The following is a 20820-nucleotide window of genomic DNA, read 5'->3' on the forward strand; positions in this document are numbered from 1 at the left end:
GCATTATAAGTGGGAAAGATGAGTTCATAATTAAGAGTGGGCTCAGGCCCATTCCCCCATTCTCAGGATGCACAGTTACATATGTATAAACAGGTTCTTAAACAAAAAGGTTCACTAAGCATCATTTCCAAATCTCTCCTGCCTGCAGATTCATCCCCCTCACATTTACTATGACCCTTAATCTCAGATACCTCTCCTTTCCCCCATACTTAAAGCACCCGCAACCTGACATATATTCCCTCTATCCTACTGGGTTACGTATTGACACTCAGATGCATATCCCCTCACCCTCAGTGAAGCATGCAATGCTAAGTGCAGATACATTTGCAGACTCAGAAGAGCATGCAGGCAGAGAGGAGAAAAGATCCACCGTTGGCTAGGTGGGAGATTGTGAGTGGAGATTGCTGTGTGGCTGCTGTGAATAGGAAAGTGGTTGGAAAATAGATAACGAGAGATGACGAGTTAAGGGGCCACGTGTTACTGATAATAATTAGTTGAGGAGTTAATGCACTATTCTGTTAATGCATCTACAGACTGCTTGACCTGAGACCAGCTGTTGAGACCAGTAATAATCCTAATGAGTAGAGGAGGGCACAGGTGTGTAGTGCTGAGCCAGGTCAGTTGAGAAATACAGCTGCTATTCTGTATTTAAATGTAAGACTTTCTGAATCCAGGACTATTATTTGCAACAGAGTTGAGTTAAAGAATATTTGAATAAGGGATGCAAAGTGTTGAGAATATTAGTGTTTCTAAAGCATTTTGAAGATTTGGAAAAAGTGCTGTTTAAATGCTATTATAATAATTTTTAGAAGTAAAGATGTCATAGACCCATTAAGACCTGTTTTATGGCATTTACTGATGAGCACTTTCTTCAGTTACAGAGTTGATTTTCACCTGGATCTCTTGCCAGTATGCTGGGCTCTGCCACACTCTCCTGTCTGCATAGATGACATTAGTTTCTTTTTTTGCAGCAAGGGATAGATATTATTTTGTCTCTATGAAGGAAGAACATGAGATTTGGAGCCAGAAGGAGTTATACAAACACAGTATGATCAATTGTCTTTCATCTTTGGTCATGTCCTTTGATTTATTGTTGCCTGTGAAATACAAGCCAAAGTCTTAGAATTGCATTCGAAGATCTGTGTTGGTAGTTCTTAGCTTTGGATGCATATTAAAATAACATGAGGAACTTTTTAAAAGTACCAAGAACAGGGTGAGGTTTAGGCATCTGAATAGTATCTTCTATTCTCATACCTTTTTGAGATTTGGATCTAGAACTCTAAGGAAATACAAAGAATCATCTTGTTGATTTTTACAAAAATATCCTATTGTGAATTTGGGATTGCATTGAATCATAACAGGATTCTGATCAGTTTAGGGAGAATTGACATTTTAACAATATTGTCTTTCATTTCATGAACATGGTGTATCTATTTACATTTTCTTTGATTTCTTTCATCAGTATTTTGTAGTTTTCAGCATACACATCTTGAACATAAGTTTAAAAAAAATTTATCTGTTTTTCATATTTTTGGTGGTATTGTATTTCCAATTTTCTTTTGCTAATTTATAGAAATTTGAATTTTTTTATGTTGACCTTGTATTCTGCAGCCTTGCTAAAAAGTCCCTTATTGTAGTGTTTTGGTAGGTTCTATGTATTTCTTTTGTAGGTTCTTTGGGATTTTCTATACAGAAGGTCATATTGTCTGGAGTAGATAGTTTTATTTTTAAACTTTCAGTCTGTATGCATTTATATTTTTTTCTTACGTTGTTGCACCAGCTGTGTTCTCCAGTGTGGTATTGCATTCTAGTAGTGAAAGCAGTCATCCTTGGCTTGTTCTTGATCTCAGTGGAAAAGTACTTAGTCTTTCATCATTAAGTATGATGTTATTAGCTGTTACTTTTTTTTTGAAGGTGCCCATTATCAGACTGAGGAAATTCTTTTCCTGGTTTTCCAAGAGTATTTATCGGAATGGATGTTGAGTATCATTGTCATCTGCATCTATTTGGATGATCGTGTAGCTTTTCTCTTTGTACTGATTGATTTTCAAATGTCAAACTAGTGTTACATCACTGGGATAAAGCCCCCTGGGTTGTGATTTTTTTTTAAGTCATTTTTATATATTGCTGCATTCGATTTGCTCACATTTTGTTGAAGGTTTTGTGTATGGGTTCATGAGGGATACCGACTTCTTATTTTCTTTTGTTGTAATGTATGTATGCGTTTTTGTTATCAGGATAATGCTGGCCCTCATAAAAGAATTGGGAAGTGTTCCCTCCTTTTTTATTCCCTGGAAGAGAGTAGAACTGCAATTATTTCTTTAAATGTTTAGAATTTGCCAGTACAGCTCTCTGAATGAGGAGCTTTCTCTTTTGGAAGGGTTAAAAATACAGATTCAACTTCTGTAATGGATATGGGCCTATTCAGATTACCTGTTTCTTCTTTTTTTAAAAATTCATTTATTTTTGGCTGCGTTGGGTCTTCGTTGCTGCACGTGGGCTTTTCTCTAGTTGCAGCGCGTGGGGGCTACTCTTCGTTGCGGTGCACGGGCTCCTCATTTTCATGGCTTCTCTTGTTGTGGAGCACGGGCTCTAGGCACGTGGGCTTCAGTAGTTGTGGCACATGGGCTCAGTAGTTATGGCTCATGGGCTCTAGAGCACAGGCTCAGTAGTTGTGGCACACGGGCTTAGCTGCTCTGTGGCATGTGGGATCTTCCTGGACCAGGGCTTGAACCCGTGTCCCCCGCATTGGCAGGCAGATTCTTTTTTTTTTTTTCGGTACGCGGGCCTCTCACTGCTGTGGCCTCTCCCGTTGCGGAGCACAGGCTCCGGACGTGCAGGCTCAGTGGCCATGGCTCACGGGCCTAGCCGCTCCGCGGCATGTGGGATCTTCCCGGACTGGGGCACAAACCCGTTTCCCCTGCATCGGCAGGTGGACTCTCAACCACTGCGCCACCAGGGAAGCCCTGCAGGCAGATTCTTAACCACTGCGCAACCAGGGAAGCCCTACCTATTTCTTATTGAGTGAGCTTTAATAGTTTCTATTTTTGAAGGAGTAGTTTGTGTCTCCAGTTCATCTAAGTTGTTGAATTTATGGACATAAAGTTTTTGTAATATTTCCTTATTATTTCTGTAATGTTTAGAAAACCTGTGGTGATATCCCTTCTTTCATTTTTGATATTGGTAATTTGTGTCTTCTCTTTTCTTAGTCAGTCTGGCTAGAGATTTATCGATGTTATTGGTTTATTCAAAGAACCAGCTTTTGGTTTCATTAATATTCTGTATTGATTTCCTGTTTTCAATTTCATTGATTTCTGTTCTTACTCATACGATTTTTTGCCTTTTGCTTGTTTTGGGTTTAATTTGCTGTTCTTTTTCTTGAGTCTTCAGATGGAAGCTTAGGTTATTGGCTTAAGAACCTTCTCTTCTAGTATAAACATTTAATATTTGTAAAGTGAAAAGTGCCCACTCTTTCATTGCTTTCCTTTGGCTGCCTGCTTTTGACCCTGGATGCAACTAATGTTATTTTGTCAGTATCCTTTCAGACAGCTTATGCATATACAAATATATGAAAATATATTTTTACTCTCTCCTTTTTAACATAATTGCTAGATTGCATTCTAGCAATTATTTTGTTCCATGCCTTGCTTTTTTTTTTTTTAAGTGATCTATCTTGGATATAATTCTCTATCTTTCGTATGTTTTTTTATCATTCTTTTCTATGATAGCCTAATAGCCAGTCTTCTATTAATAGACATCTAAAGCTGGGGCCAGGGCCTTGGGGTTTTTAATGTTTTTATTCTTTTTATATATTTTATTATGGAAATTTTCATTATGGAAAATTTTATGCATTGCAGTTTATATATCTTAAATGTTTTTTAGCTTGTATTTTTCCCTTTCATTATTCTCTCCTTTAAACCATTACCTTTGTCTAGTAATGGTAACCCTCACTTTCCCAGGATTCTTTTTTTGTTTATAAATTTTAGTATTTATTTTTGGCTGTGTTGGGTCTTTGTTGCTGTGCACAGGCTTTCTCTAGTTGCTGTGAGCGGGGGCTACTCTTCGTTGCGGTGCGCGGGCTTCTCGTTGCAGTGGCTTCACTTGTTGCAGAGCACGGGCTCTAGGTGCACGGGCTTCAGTAGTTGTGGCATGCCGGCTCTAGAGCGCAGCCTCAGTAGTTGCGGTGCACGCGCTTAGTTGCTCCGCGGCATGTGGGATCTTCCCAGACCAGGGCTGGAACCCGTGTCCCCTGCGTTGGCAGGTGGATTCTTAACCACTGTGCCACCAGGGAAGTCCCTCAGGATTCATTAAAAAAATTTTTTTTTTTTAAATTTCTTTTTGTGGCTGCGTTGGGTCTTAGTTGTGGCATGCGAGGTCTTCATTGAGGCATGCGGGATCTTTTGTTGTGGCGTGGGCTCTTTGTAGTGGCGCACTGGATTCTCTCTAGGCGTGGCATGGGGGTTTTCTCTCTCTAGTTGTGGCGCGCAGGGTCCAGAGCACGTGAGCTCTGTAGTTTGCGGCACGCAGGCTCTCTAGTTGAGGTGCGCAGTCTCAGTAGTTGTGATGCGTGGGCTTAGTTGCCCCGTGGCATGTAGGATCTTAGTTCCCTGACCAGGGATCGCACGCACGTCCCCTGCATTGGAAGGCGGATTCTCTATCACTGGACCACAAGGGAAGTCCCGGGATTCATTTTTTAAAACAGTTTTTATTCAGAAATAGAAAACACTTACGGAAGAATACCTAAAACAAAGTACAGTTTAATGAATTGCTATAAAACAAATATCCATATAAATACTCCAGAGGCCAAGAAATAGAATGTTGTCAGCACCCCAGAAGCCCCTTGTGTTCTCCTTTCTGTGTTACAACTCCTCTCTCTTCCCCCAGAGGTAATCAGTATCCTGATTTCTGTGGAGATCTCTTTTAAGATTAGTTTTTACTTTCCCCTGTGGAATTTCCTGGGTATTCTTAAGTCATGAAATCTGTGTCTGCAAAAAATGTTTCGAGCAAGTTTACCTTAAAAAATGTCGTTAGCTGTGAGCAAGGCTTGACTTTCCTGCTGGTGAGCACTTGCTCCTCATCCTTGCTCTGCTGGTCATCAGGCTTGCTTACTCTCGCTGTGAGCTTCAGGAATACTTACTTTTGTCACTTCATCTTTCTGGGCCACTTTACTTCAGGATAGAAGCTGCATCCATCAGAATTCTTAGTTGTAAGCAGTAGGAACCATCCCTAGCTAATTCATTAAAAGGATATGGGTGACCAGTCGGCTTTCTAAGAAGGTTGGGAAAGTAGGCTTGATGACCACACTGCCAAGAACAAAGCTCAAAATCATACCACAAAACTGGTCTCAGGAAGTCCCTCTGCAGCTAAGCTGGGCATAGATACTGCTGCTTGTGCTCCAAAAGCCACTGATGCTGGGCTCTGGTTGCTGCCATGAGAATCTCTGTCCCAGCTCTCAGGACACTGGATGTACTGCTCCTACTGCTGACATCCTCGCCAGGTGGATTCTTTGGAGTTCTTACTTCTACAAGTTAATTGTTTTCTATTTGAGGTCTAGAGCGGTGCATCTTCTTGGCGGAGCTTGTATTATGTGCCCCTGTCTTAGTTTCAAAGAAAGATGGGAAAGTTTTTTTTTCTTCCTTCTTCATACTTTGGTAGTGGGACATATACTTGTCATATAAGGTAGGGTGTGCTTAAATGTAGACTCAGCATTTGGATGGTTGGCGACCAAAAAGAAATGTCCATTGTAAAAGGTCTGTATCAAGTCTTGGAAATCCATCACTTTTAACACAGTTGTTGCTCTTTATAGACACTCACGTTGCTCATATAATGCAATGAGTATTTGACATAGGACTATTTTTTATCATTTCCAGGTGATATATTGCCAGGTGCTATATAAGACATGGAACAGAATCTGTATTTCTGATGATCTATGTATATTAAAAGTCCCATTCTAATTTTAGCTAGTTTTGGGGGAATTCCTGTTTTATCTTATGAGTAAACTTAATGAGATGTAATAGTTAAAAATCAGCTGTAACAAACATTGGTGTCTCCTGGCAGTATTTTCACTGAGAATTTTCTGGCTTATTGACCATTTGCCTTTTTTCAGATGTGATCTTACTGTATACAAAAAGAAGGTTTGGAAAATAGGAGGCACTCTTAGGACCATTAGTAAATATAAATAGGATGACATTTTCTTTTCAAAACCAAGATGATATAGTTCTCATTATTGCAAAGGTATTTTACTCTAAGTCACTGTGAAACTTTGTAAGCACAAGCTTTATAAAATTAACACAAAAGCCCATTGTTAATTTACATATGTGACTTTAAAAACCGGCTAGGGAAGTTTTCATCTTCTCTGAAACCAGGACATAGTTGAATGGTTGGAGCAGTGGCCACAGGGGTTGGGGCCTTGCTGTTATTGTCCTGGCTCTGCAGGTGGTGTATAGCGTCACCTTGAGTAGTTCATTTATGGTCTACATTTCATCTTTCTAGTTCCTGAAGAAGAATTCATAATACTGTCCCTTCCCCTTCACTTTTCTCACAGTGGTGGCAGGAGATCTGACACAGATGTCTCAGATGAGACAGATGAACTTCTTAGAATAAACACATGGTAACATAAAGGTTGTTACAGTGAAAACAAGCAAAGATGAAGGTAGTATAAAATCTTCATAGCAACATGCATCCTGTTGCCTTAGTACGTAACAATAAACTGTTGTTATAATATCCTGATGGAAGAACACACTTTTGAATTATTATTCAAACCAGGTGGTGCCTCAGATTTGAATACTTAAACACCTCAGCTGTGGATTTAATGGGCTAAGTTGGTAGGATGTTTTTTAGGTTCATTCATTTGGCCTTTGCCTACAAAGCCAACAGAAGTTGCTTTATAGGGTGTTTCTAAACTCATTGCCAAATAAACCAGGTTAGTTTTAACACTGTTCACATAGCATATGTGAAGCCTTAATTCTGTAAAGGAAAAAAAGAATCCAAGGTTTCTAAATGTGGTAATATTGTAACAGAAGGGCAGGAATCAATATACTGGTGATACATTTGATTGCTTTTGTGGTTCCAGATAGCAATTATTTCTAATATAATTTATTTTGCAGTGAGGGCCGAGGCAAGTTGACGGTATTTTCAGTTAAAGCTATGTTAGCAACCATGTGTGGTGGAAAAATGCTGGACAAATTGAGATGTAAGTATTTTTATATTATTTGAAAGATTTTATTTTCAAATTAAGACTTTTAAACACTTTTAAATGAATGTTTTCAGAATTTTGGATGATGGTCTGTTGAACTTTTTTGGTTTTTTTACTACCATACCACTCATTTTACAGCAACTGGCTCAGAGTATGTAAGTTATGCCACCTACTGTTCAGATGGAAAAGTTGGTTGAATTCATTTTTTAATTTTTTTTTTTTTTTTTTTAGGTTAAAACAAGAAAACTCTGAAAAGATTCAGAATAGTAATGTGGACATTAAAAAAATTCTTTAAAAATGTTTTCTATATTGTTAAAAATTATGCTTGAAGGTGATTTGTTGATCACTTTTAATTAGAAAATAAATTTCATCACTTTTACCGGGTTTGGTCAAGTTTAGCTCTTAATCACTCGATGCTTTATCAGGTGGTATTTCTTATGATTAAACTGTTTTTTAGTACCTTAGATTCAAGTGTAGTTATTTAGAAATTGATAACCTATTTATTCACTTATCTTTCCTTAATTTTTTTCTTACTGTTTACCATTTTGGCATTTTACTGTTCACTAGATACTATTAGAAGGTGGTTAGATGAAGTTGAAGGAGATAAAATTCACAATTACTTAATTTTTCTGCTTATCATTTTCATTTATTCACTCATTAGATAGTCCTTCACTGCCTAAGATATGCCAAGCATTGTGCTAGGTGCTGTACATATATTTTCTCACTGAATCCTTAAAATTTCTTTGAGCAGCAGGTGGTATTTTCTCTGTTTTATAGATGAGTTAACTGAGGGGGTGAAGCTGGGATTTCAACTCAGGCTGTAGCTTCAGAGCCCTTTCTAAGCTACTCTTTTGTACTCCACTATGCTCATCCTGTAGTGGGAGACCCACATTCAAAGTGCCCTAATACAAGTATCCATGGAGTAAGAAACTCTAGCAGGTTTCACAGAGGTGAGATTGAAGCTGTGGGTTTTCATGAAGTGCTGAGAAAACCTGTGGATTGATTTGTTTAAGAAACTGGGTCATCTGTCTTGTGGCATTTCTCATGGACTAGATTTTGATGATTGCATCCCCGTGGTGTTCCTCTGTGCCCTACATTTTTTGTTTTAATTGAAAGATACAGAGCCTTCAACAGATTCAAGTACAGGCTTTTGGGCAAGATTACTTCATGGGTGCATGTTTGTTTTCTGTGCTTTTTCTTACATGTTACCATGACATTAAAAGTTAGAAAGCTAGAAGGCTCACTAGATATAGATTTAGATGTCTAAAGAAAGGTCTTAGTATATTTGGTCAATGTTATCTGGTTATCTCATTTCAAAATCAGCTGCATTGTAAAACAAAGTTTTGGCAGAAAAAAAAGTATAGTTTTATTTAAATACTCTTCTGAGTTTTTTTCACATGGTATCTCAAAATATTACTCTTTTGGGCTGAAATTTCTTAACATTTTCTTAATTCTGACATGGTGTTTTTCTGAGGATGATAATATAATACAGATAAAATTATATCTCATTCACAGAGAAAAAGAAAGTTGGGATTTTGTCTGTTTTTTAACGATGATGATACCAGATAAAGAAATACACATTGCCATTTTTATTAGGACTGGAGAAACTGGTTGAAAATAGAAAATTGATTATATAACTGCACATTCTAGATGATTCTGGACTCTTTAAGTTTCTATGATTAAATTTGCTACATTTACATAGAGCTGGTACCTGGCCCATAGTAAGTGCTAAAATTTTGCCAAATATAAATTGTTGATTGAGAACTAAAATTACTGCAGCTCTCTGTTGTAACTATTAGTGAAAAGGTGCAAATCCTAGTTCTGTGTGAAGTATTGAAGGGATCCAGGTGATAGCAGGTGGGTTTTTTGTTTGTTTATTTATGTGGCTTTTGAATTTCTTAGAGGAGCACAAGTGACCAATATTCAAGTGGCACAAAAGTACACATACCTAGGCAAATGTGACACGTCAGTGTGCTCTCAACACCGTATCGTTACACATTGTGTACGGAAATACAAGCCACACTAGGTCACTTAATAGCATGTTTACATGATTCAGATAGATTTAAAATCTGGTTTCTTTATCTTCTTCACGTTCAAAATTAAGGTTTCTTTACCATCTGTTGCTCTGTTTCATTATTTTTCAAAATTAATTTTTTTTTTGGCTGCGTCAGGTCTTCGTTGCTGCGCGTGGGCTTTCTCTAGTTGCAGTGAGTGAGGGCTACTCTTTGTTGCAGTTTGCGGGTTTCTCACTGCGGTGGCTTCTCTTGTTGCAGAGCATGGGCTCTAGGCACGGGCTTCAGTAGTTGTGACACGTGGGCTCAGTAGTTGTGGCTCTTGGGCTCTAGAGCGCAGGCTCAGTAGTTGTGGCTCACGGGCTTAGCTGTTCCGTGACATGTGGGGTCTTCCCAGACCAGGGATCAAACCAGTGTCCCCTGCATTGGCAGGTGGATTCTTAACCACTGTGCCACCAGGGAAGTCCCCCCGTTTCATTATTTTTATTGTACTGTAATTATCTTGACTAGAGAGTGAGATGTTTAACCTAAGTAACACTTTCAGGCATTGAAGCCTATCTCCACTTTTTTGTTTTAATCATCTAGGGTGGAAACTGCTTTAAGTGTGGTCTGTGCCTTCTGTTTTAAACAGAGCTCACTGATCACAATTTAAATATTTTTCACCTCTTAGGGGTGTCATTCTCTGATGCATTTAGGGCTAATTGCGAGGCTCTGGGTTGTTTGCCCCTTCTCATGTTTTCAGACTGCTGTGTTTTTTCAGCTTTTGAACTTTCTGTCATTGGTGGTGGTGGTGATGGTGTATGTGTGTGTATGTGTGTGTACGTGTCCTTTATCTCTGGTAAATGTGATGGTATTATCAGTGTACCCGTCTCAAGCAGTCTCCTTTTGCTTCTGATATACTTTTCATATGCTACTGACAGAGAAAACATAACCAGCCTTCTTAACATTCTATTCTGTTAGAGTATGGACGAAGTGATTACTCGTATTGAGAGAAGCACTCACTTTAGTAGTTTTGGCTATTGTGAGAATCCTTCTTCCCTTGCTTTCTAGTCACAGCTATGTCCTACTTAGTTGAGGTGGCTGAATAATAGTGTAGAAGAAGGTAGCTATAACACTGTATTGTAACATAAAATGATATTTGACCATTTATTCACTTTTTTCTTCCTACTTGTTCCCTTGTCTTTGTTCTTAGTTTCTGCAGCCTCCTCCCACTGACTCTACTTCTGTTACCTCTGTTAATGTTCCCATTAAGTTAGATTTTTCTAATTTATGGAATATGCCTCAGCATTTCTACTTTTATTTTTATCTTTTTGCTTTTTACCTCTTATTTTAGAATTTTTTCCTTTAATTTTTTCCCCTTTTTCCTTGATCTGTCTTTGTTTGCTTGTTTTAGTGTCAAGATGGCATTTAAAATGACTTAACCAATACTTGTGTTTTTAGTTTGAAACATTTCCTTTTTTAAGATTTTTTTGAGGTGGACCGTTTTTTTAAAAGTCTTTATTGATTTTGCTACAATATTGCCTCCGTTTTATGTCTTGTTTTTTTTGGCCGTGAGGCAGTGTGGAATCTTCGCTCCACAGCCAGGGATCGAACCTGCACCCCCTGCATTGGAAGGCAAAGTCCCAACCACTGGACTGCCAAGGAAGTCCAGAAACATTTCTTAATTAGACTTTTCAGGTCTCTCTTAAGAGAGTTTCTGTCCCCAGGTATCATTCATTTATAGATAAATGGTTAACTGTTGTGGCCATTAGGGACTGTATCCTAGATTCAAAGGCAACTTAAGTCAGGATTCTAAATACCAATGATTTATAATCAGAGTACAGACTTTGATTATCAGCATGATGAAAACTCAGTAATGTCAGAAACCCAAAAAATAACTCAGAGAAACAAAATTTACAGCCTGTAAAACCCATTATTTATTAAACCATACTAATTGTCAGCTAATTTAGCTATGTGATTTATTTACTTTGTCTAATTCTGCTATTTTCTAAGAAACTTATCTCTTATGCAAACCGCATCTGTCTTGCACTGAAAGATAGGAGCAGATGATTCATGCAATTTATTTTTAAATCCTTTAGAAAACTGGTGCCACCGTTTTGAAGGGCAGTCTAGCAGTGTGTCAGAAAGGCTATAAGAATATTTGTGCCCAGTGACTCAGCCTGCTTCTAGAGTTTATCATGAGGAATTAATCAGAGGTGTGCCCTAGGTTTTACATATATTTGTTGCAACACTTTTTATAATATATGAAGACTTAAAACAGCTTTAGTGTCCAAAAGTGAGAGCTCAGTTACACTTTGGGATACCGACGTGATTGGATATACTGCCTTTAAAAATATGCTTCAGATCAAAATGCATAAATGTAATATAGTTTTAAATAAAAATTTATTATGCACATAGGAAAAGAAAGAAATATACCAAAATGATAACACTGTTAGGTGTTTTCTCTGGGTTATAGCATAAATGGTTTTATAATTATATAATATTATAAAATGGTTTTATAATAATAATTTATATTATTGTTTCTGCGTGTTTTTGATAGACCACACTTTGTGCAGCTGGAGAAAAGATGACCTGAGGTGTTTTTTCTCAGAACAGGCAGTTCTGACATTTCAGTTGTTTGCTTCCTTGATGTTTCATTAACAGACTGTAGGGAGCCAACCTTTGAAGTTATAATTAAGCAGTTTCACCTGTTCAAAATTTAGCATCCTCTCTTAGAGTCTTCTAACCACTTGTCACTGCATATTTATCCTGACTGGTTTCTGTTAATCATCTCTTCCCTTCGTTAGCCTGAAGTGACTCTTTAATCTGAATACTTGCCCATATTTCACATTTCTCATATAACCAAAATGTTTTAGAGCTAGAAGCAAGTAAGAAATGAGTCGTACATCTGCATTTTATGAAAAAGAAAAAGATAAACAAAAACCAAGGAAGGCCTGGAGACTTGTTTAAGGTAGTTCTGACTCAATCAACACTAGAAGCCCAAGGCATGGCTGAATCCCATCCTCCAGCCTCACTCTGACTTAATGAATGATGTAGGAATATTCATGAGTTTGGGAATAAAATATGCACTTGGATTTAGTTACATACAGATATTTATAAACATGCAGATGTGTATACATTTTTTGTGGGTTAGGTTGCTCAGTTGGTAGAAAGATGACAGGAGAAGATGAGAGACATTTGCCAGGAAAACTAACATATAGAAGAAAATGGCTTTCTTTTCTATAGACTTGAGTCTTTATTGTAAACAGCCCTATCATCTTGCAAAAGTATATGGTTGGTCATGTGGGGATGAGAGGAGAGTGGATAGATGGATAGATGCAATGAGTAAAGCCAGGGTCATTATCACCAGAAAAAAATTTGAAACATATGTGAAGATGGTAGAAAAGTAACATTATTTTGCCACTACACAAAGGACAGAATATTTTTAAAAGATTGTACACGTGTGCATGTAAGGGCTTGATTGTGGGTTTTTCACAAGGGAGAAAGCCTGTATTTTTATCTGGAAACAACTAATGGGAAATTAGCATACTTTCTTTCAGAGATGTATAAATAGAAAGAGAATTATTGGGGAAATTAACCAGTGATCTGGGAAGCAGTTTATTCTCTTAATGCCAGAAGGGTTTAGGGCTTTAATTAAAGGACTAGTTTAATTTTGGGGATGTTTTTATTAAATTGTCTCTTATTTATTTCTTTGGTAAGGTATTTTTATATGTATATAGTAAATCACACTTAGATTCATTGTTATATTTCATTTACAATAAAAAATAAGCAATTATTTTCAGTGTTTTTGTTACAGATATGAGAAGCCTAATCTAAAAATAAACAAACTGTTTTAAACAAGTAACTCTAGAAGTCATGACTTCTAAGTAATTACTTAATAGTTTTGAGGTCTACCAGTTTTTCTTTTAAAACCAACCAACCAACAAACATGTTTCTGCTTGTTCTCTTACTAGTGTAATGTGGGCCTATTAAGTTATAGTTTCTTTTTTCATTGATTAAAATTTTTTTTTACTACTTTGAATCTATTTTATGACCTAGTAACTAAGTATATAACTGAAAGTAATACTTTTTTTGAGGGGGAAGTTAGTCATTTCACTATCTAATCACTCCTTTATTGCTCTGAATGAGTTAGGTGTAGATTTGGTGGTGTGCATGTATACACGTATGTTTTTGTGATTGGAAGCTATACATATGTGTATTTATCAATATATACTTGGTAGCTGAAGTCTCTGGTCTTGAATATTTCTACCATTAACTTGCTAGTTTCTCCATTATGAATACATTGAGTGGCAACAGAAAACTTGACTAACAGTGGCATAAAACCATTGGGATTTATTTTTCTCATGCAACAATAAATTCAGAGGCTGGCAAGTTCAAGGTTGGTACCATGACTCAGGGATGTCATCAGAGACTTGGGTTCCTCCTGTCTTCCTGCTCTGCCATATGGCTTTCCTCCTAGGATTATAAGTGACTGCTCTTTACTGCGCCTTATTCTCATTTTAAGTAGAAAGAAGAAAGAGATGCCTGTATCAGGAAAGCAAAAGCTTTTCCACAAATTCACTTCAGAATTACGACGTGCACAAGAGTCTGGGAAGTAATTTTTAAGGGGAACACATTGCCATTCTAATCAGAGTTCAGTTCGGGAGTGAAAATGGGAAAATAGATACTGAGTAGTAGGCACCTTGCAGTGTCTGCCACATCCCATATTTCCCCTTAGTTTTCATTCAGATTTAGTGGCTGATTATTTTCTTCATTATGAGAACAGCAGCCAGCTATTTGAAAATTAAGTCATGATGCTCTTCCCTCCTTCAAAGGGCATCAGTTATTCACATAATTGGTAATGTTTGCAAAACTCTGTATCTGCTGTCTCGAACTGCGGCCCAGTACTTTGCTTCTAACTGCCTGCAGGATGGTTCTACTTGGAAATTTGCTGATTAGTTCAAATACAGTTATGTTCAAAGCTAAGTGTCTTTATCTTCAATTTGGTTATTTCAGTCAGGGTTGTCAGCATTTTTCTGAGCTAGAAGCTTAAAATAATCCTAATTTTAGAAATTCCTTTATTCTCTAATCCAGTTTGCCATCAACTTCAGTTTCCTGCATTGAAATGTCTTGGAGTTGACCAAGCCCGCCCCTCAATACTGTCACTGCTGTAATTCTGACTCTCACTTTCTTACTTGTGCATTATTTACAGGGTTTTCTAGTTGATGTCGCCAATCTTATTCTTCCTCTTTTATTCATTCTGCCAATCATTAGCAGTCTAATTTTCTTGAAACCTAACTTTCTAAATATTTCTTCCCTACTTCAGCATTTTTAAACCAAATCCAAATTGTTTCCTCTCTCAAAGTTTTCATTCATAACATACTTTTCTTTTTTTTTTTTTTTTGCGGTATGCGGGCCTCTTACTGTTGTGGCTTCTCTCGTTGCGGAGCACAGGCTCCGGACTCACAGGCTCAGCGGCCGTTGCTCACGGGCCCAGCCGCTCCAGGGCATGTGAGATCTTCCCGGACCGGGGCACGAACCCGTGTCCCCTACATCAGCAGGCAGACTCTCAACCACTGCACCACCAGGGAAGCCCAATAACATACTTTTCGTATTCAATCTCTATTTACCTTTACTTCACAATATAAATTATCATAGAATGTTCTCTTTGATGCACTGTTTCTTGCCTGCCACCACTAACAGACACACTCTATAAATTCCTGCCACAGACACTTTTATCCTACTCTCCTTTTTTCTTTCTAGATTGAAGTATGGTTGATTTACAATATTATATTAGTTTCAAGTGTGCAACATAGTGATTCAATATTCTTAGAGATTATACTCCATTTAAAGTTACTGTAAAATATTGGCTATATTCCCTGTGTTGTACAGTATATCCTTGCAGCTTATTTATTTTATACATAGTAGTTTGTACCTCTTCGTTCCCTACCCCCATCTTGCCCCTCCCCACTGGTAACCACCAGTTTGTTCTCTGTATCTGTGAGTCTGTTTCTGTTTTGTTATATTTATTCATTCGTTTTATTTTTCCTGTTCTTCTCTAGTTGTGTCCCCAGACCCCCACCCCCCAGCTGTTTTGACCTCATCATTCCAAATTCTGTTTTTCAAGGCCAGGCCTCTAAATTTCTTGTTTGTTTGTTTGTTGTTGTTGTTGTTGTTTTGCGGTACGTGGGCCTCTCACTGTTGTGGCTTCTCCCGTTGCGGAGCACAGGCTCCGGACATGCAGGTTCAGTGGCCATGGCTCACGGGCCCAGCCGCTCCACGGCATGTAGGATCTTCCTGGACCGGGTCACGAACCCGTGTCCCCTGCATCGGCAGGTGGACTCTCAACCACTGTGCCACCAGGGAAGCCCCCTATGTGTTTTTGTGTCTACTCTACACTATATTTTGAAGAAGTGTGATGTAATGGAATGTCTTTGCAGTCGGATAAGTGTGGGTTTAAATCTTGATTTAGCCACTTAGTAACTTTTGACCTTAAGAAAGTTAACCTTTCTAAGCTACTTTCCTTATCTATAAAATTTAACAATTATGTGCATACACATGTGTACGTACACACCTTTTTGTGACAGTAAAATGAGGTAATGTTTAGTAAACTATAGTAGTACTTAATATTGGGGATTGCTACATGAAAACAAAAACCAAGGTAACAGTATTTTAAACAAAGTTGAAGTTTATTTTTCTCGTATATAAAAGAAGTCCAGGAGTATGTAGTCCAGGGCTGGTATGATAGTTTCATGTTCATCTGGGACCCAGGCTTTCTATATCTTTCTTTTCTATCATTCTAGTGTATGATTTCTACATAAAAGTTGAGATTACCACATAGTCCAAGGTGGCTGCTGGAAGCTCCAGCCATCATAGCTGCATTCCAGATAGCAAAAGGAGGAAGGAAGAAAGGATCTATTTCCAGTGCAGTCAGCTTTCTTTAAAAAGCTGCCTAAAACTAGCCTTCTAGGAAGTCTCTCACAACCCTTCTGCTTATAGTCTCATTGTCCAAACACCTAGTCATATGACTGCAACTTGTTAGAAGAAGGCTTCAAAGTTTAATCTCTTAGTTGGGTACATTGCTGCACAAAATAAAATTAGTGTTCTGTTACTAAGGAAGGAGATAAGGATACTGGGTGTCTACAGCAGACTCAGCCATAGTTACCTGTTGTGGTGCCAGGCAAATGGTGAGGTTTAACAAATATCTTACGCCTCCCTTCTTTCTGTTCTATTTAGAGTCAGCTTAGTGCTTTATTCTTCTTTGCTTCATGTGTATCTTATTTTTTCCAGCTATGTTGAAAGTTTCTTGGGGGGGATAAGGACCATGGATCAAACTTCTTTGTTGTTTTTCAAAACACCTAGCAGAGTACTTGGCACTTGGACTACTTAGTAAGAACTTAGTATGTATTTGGTAATTAATTGATTTTACTTTCTACTAGGACTATACTTCTTTTAGCCTCTTGTTGGATTTTCCCCACCTCATGGGTATTTAATACTTTTCCCTCAACTACAAGCTAGCAGCTCTCATGAGAGGAATGTACTGGAGATTTTCATTCCTTGATAATTTCCTGTTTTCTAATGCCTTAAAAGTTACCCTGTGGACTTGATGATCTAAATTTTATCTTTCTTTGATTAATGTATTTTAATGGTTGTTTTTTTCCTATATCTGGTGCTTTGGGATACATATGTATTTCTAATATACCTGTTCATTATGAATATATAGAATATGATTTTTTTTTCTTTTTCTTTTTTGTGGTATGCGGGCCTCTCACTGCTGTGGCCTCTCCTGTTGCGGAGCACAGGCTCCGGACGTGCAGGCTCAGCGGCCATGGCTCACGGGCCCAGCCGCTCCGCGGCATGTGGGATCTTCCTGGACCGGGGCACGAACCCGTGTCCCCCGCATCGGCAGGCGGACTCTCAACCACTGTGCCACCAGGGAAGCCCAGAATATGATTTTTAAAAGTGCCATGTTTGGAAAGGCCTCAGGAAATTATTTTTCTCTGCATATTTAACTCACTGATTTGTTTGTAAGAAAGCTGAATAGTTTGAAAAGAAAGCTTAGGTTAAAGTTGTCAAGTTGTTTTGAGCTCCTGGTTATTTTTCTTTTTCTCCCCAATTATGGGTGAGAAGAGAGAAATAACTAACTGGAGATAGGAAACTCTCTACAAGGAGATAAAGAAATAGTAGTATTACTGGAACTGTCTTTCTAGCTGCTTGGGTCAGACTTTATATAAAAATAGGATCTTATAGTATCAGAGTATCTTGTGATAGAAGAGATTATATGAGTTCTTTTTATTCTACTCTGGAACTTACTAAATGGAATATTCTAAATAAACATACTACACAGGAATATATTACATCATTAGTATAATAATATGCAAATACGATACAATTTCTTTCATACCCTATCACCAATATGCAAATATATTCATACACTCAAAGATGTATATGTCTTATATAAATACGTACACAAACGTAAGAGATAAAGATATGCTGCTACAAATTCTTCTTGGAATAAAGTGAGGTGTAAATAGATAAAATAAAAAGTTATACGTTATCCAGTTACGTATGCTCGAAAAGAGTAGGTAGGTAGACGTACATGAGTGGTTATGTGATGTTTAGGTAGAATATTAAGTGGGTGGGAAAGAGGGGCCTCATCAGCAAAGTAACCACACAGTGTTAATGAGAATGAGAATTCGTGTTAACTAAAAATCATAACAACTTTATGATACTTTTTAATGATGCTTTTGGACTGGTATACAAATGACATAGAGCTGTTTATTAAGAGTTGATATTTCCTTATAGTTTGACTTTATTTGGTTTTGTTCTCATAGATGTTTTCTCCCAGATGTCAGATTCCAATGGCTTAATGATATTTAGCAAGTTTGACCAGTTTCTGAAGGAAGTTCTGAAGCTCCCAACAGCTGTCTTCGAAGGGCCATCTTTTGGTTACACAGAGCACTCAGTCCGCACCTGTTTTCCACAGCAGGTAAGGATGGGTTTATAGAATCTAGGATTAGAAGAGCTCTCATCCACCCCTCCACCTTTTGTCAGATTTCGCCAGATTGCTTCACTCTAGGAATATAGGTCTTGAGTAGGGGAGGGAAAATAACTTTTAAGTCAGAGGAGAGGATGTAGAAGAGAGGGGGGATTAAAAATTCGCCTGAGAACTCTTTTCTTGGAAGAGGGGAGGGAAGTCTTTTCTGAAAAAATGATAACAGTTGAAATATTTTAAATTACTAAAAATTTCAAGAACAATGTTTAAGGTAAAGTATTTTTCTTATTGCTGCTAGACATATGTTACTCTCCCTAATGAGTTTTTTTAATAACCTTTTTTTTTTTTTCCTTGACGGCACGCGGGCCCCTCACTGCTGTGGCCTCTCCCATTGCGGAGCACAGGCTCTGGATGCACAGGCTCAGCGGCCATGGCTCACGGGTCCAGCCGCTCCGCGGCATGTGGGATCCTCCCGAACCGGGGCACGAACCCGTGTCCCCTACATCGGCAGGCGGACTCTCAACCAGTGTGCCACCAGGGAGGCCGGATTGTTGGAAGATTTTTAATCACAGTTTCAATTTCAGTGCTTGTGATTGGCCTGTTTATATTTTCTATTTCTTCCTGGTTCAGTCTCAGATGGTTGTGCTTTTCTAAGTATTTCCATTTCTTCCAGCTTGTCCATTTTATTGGCATATAGTTGCTTGTAGTAATCTCTCATGATCCTTTGTATTTCTGCAGTGTCAGTTATTACTTCTCCTTTTTCATTTCTAATTCTGTTGATTTGAGTCTTCTCCCTTTTTTCTTGATGAGTCTGGCTAATGGTTTATCCATTTTGTTTATCTTCTCAAAGAACCAGCTTTTAGTTTTATTGATCTTTGCTATCGTTTCCTTCATTTATTTCTGCTCTGATCTTTATGATTTCTTTCCTTCGGCTAACTTCGGGAGTTTTTGTTCTTCTTTCTCTAATTGCTTTAGATGTAAGGTTAGGTTGTTTATTTGAGATTTTTCTCGTTTCTTGAGGTAGGATTGTATTGCTATAAACTTCCCTCTTAGAACTGCTTTTGCTGCATCCCATAGGTTTTGGGTTGTCATGTTTTCATTGTCATTTGTTTCTAGGTATTTTTTGATTTCCTCTTTGATTTCTTTGGGGATCTCTTGGTTATTTAGTAGTGTATTGTTTAGCCTTCATGTGTTTGTATTTTTTACAGTTTTTTTCCTGTAATTGATATCTAGTCTCATAGCATCGTGGTTGGAAAAGATACTTGATACAATTTCAATTTTCTTAAATTTACCAAGGCTTGATTTGTGACCCAAGATATGATCTATCCTGGAGAATGTTCCATGAGCACTTGTGAAGAAAGTGTATTTTGTTTGGATGGAATGTCCTATAAGTATCAATTAAGTCCATCATGTTTAATGTATCATTTAAAGCTTGTGTTTCCTTATTTATTTTCATTTTGGATGATCTGTTCATTGGTGAAAGTGAGGTGGTAAAGTCCCCTACTATGATTGTGTTACTGTCGATTTCCCCTTTTATGGCTGTTTCCATTTGCCTATGTATTGAGGTGCTCCTATGTTGGGTGCATAAATATTTACAATTCTTATGTCTTCTTCTTGGATTGATCCCTTGATCATTATGTAGTGTCCTGCTTTGTCTCTTGTAATAGTCTTTATTTTAAAGTGTATTTTGTCTGATATGAGAATTGCTACTCCAGCTTTCTTTTGATTTCCATTTGCATGGAATATCTTTTTCCATCCCTCACTTTCAGTCTGTATGTGTCCCTAGGTCTGAAGTGGCTTGTAGGAGCATATGTATGGGTCTTGTTTTTGTATCCATTCAGCCAGTCTGTGTCTTTTGGTTGGAGCATTTAATCCACTTACATTTAACGTAATTATCGATATGTATGTTCCTGTTATCATTTTCTTAATTGTTTTAGGTTTGTGTTTGTAGGTCTTTTCCTTCTCTTGGTTTCCTGCTAGAGAAGTTCCTTTGGCATTTGTTGTAAAGCTTGTCTGGTGGTGCTGAATTCTCTTAGCTTTTGCTGTCTGTAAAGGTTTTAATTTCTCCATCGAATCTGATTGAGATCCTTGCTGGGTAGAGTAATCTTGGTTGTAGGTTTTTCCTTTTCATCACTTTAAATACATCCTGCCACTGCCTTCTGGCTTGGAGAGTTTCTGGTGAAAGATCAGCTGTTAACCTTATGGGGGTTCCCTTGTGTGTTATTTGTTGCTCTCGCTTGCTGCTTTTAATTTTTTTTCTGTGTATTTAATTTTTGATAGTTTGATTAATATGTGTCTTGGCATGTTTCTCCTTGGATTTATCCTGTATGGGACTCTCTGTGCTTCCTGGACTTGACTATTTCTTTTCCCATATTAGGGAAGGTTTCAACTCTAATCTCTTCAAATATTTTCTCAGTCTCTTTCTTTTTCTCTTCTTCTTCTTCTGGGACCCATGTAATTCGAATGTTGGTGCATTTAATGTTGTCCCAGAGGTCTCTGAGACTGTCCTCAATTCTTTTCATTCCTTTTTCTTTATCCTGTTCTGTGGTAGTTATTTCCACTATTTTATCTTCCAGGTCACTTTTCCGTTCTTCTGCCTCAGTTATTCTGCTGTTGATTGCTTCTAGAGAATATTTAGT

At 37.8% G+C, this 20820-nt stretch overlaps 1 protein-coding gene across 11 annotated transcripts in view; it reads left to right on the plus strand.

Annotated features, from left to right (window-relative positions):
- Nucleotides 1-20820, plus strand: part of DTNB (dystrobrevin beta) — a 243996-nt gene that overhangs the window by 58496 nt on the left and 164680 nt on the right. For all 11 annotated transcript variants that reach the window (XM_060026983.1, XM_060026981.1, XM_060026982.2 and 8 more), the window contains exons 5-6: nucleotides 7107-7192; nucleotides 18021-18175. In XM_060026983.1, coding sequence (XP_059882966.1) covers nucleotides 7107-7192; nucleotides 18021-18175 — 241 coding nt within the window. The remainder of the gene's footprint in view (nucleotides 1-7106; nucleotides 7193-18020; nucleotides 18176-20820) is intronic.

Source organism: Delphinus delphis, chromosome 12 (assembly GCF_949987515.2).
Source record: "Delphinus delphis chromosome 12, mDelDel1.2, whole genome shotgun sequence".
Lineage (NCBI taxonomy): Eukaryota > Metazoa > Chordata > Mammalia > Artiodactyla > Delphinidae > Delphinus > Delphinus delphis.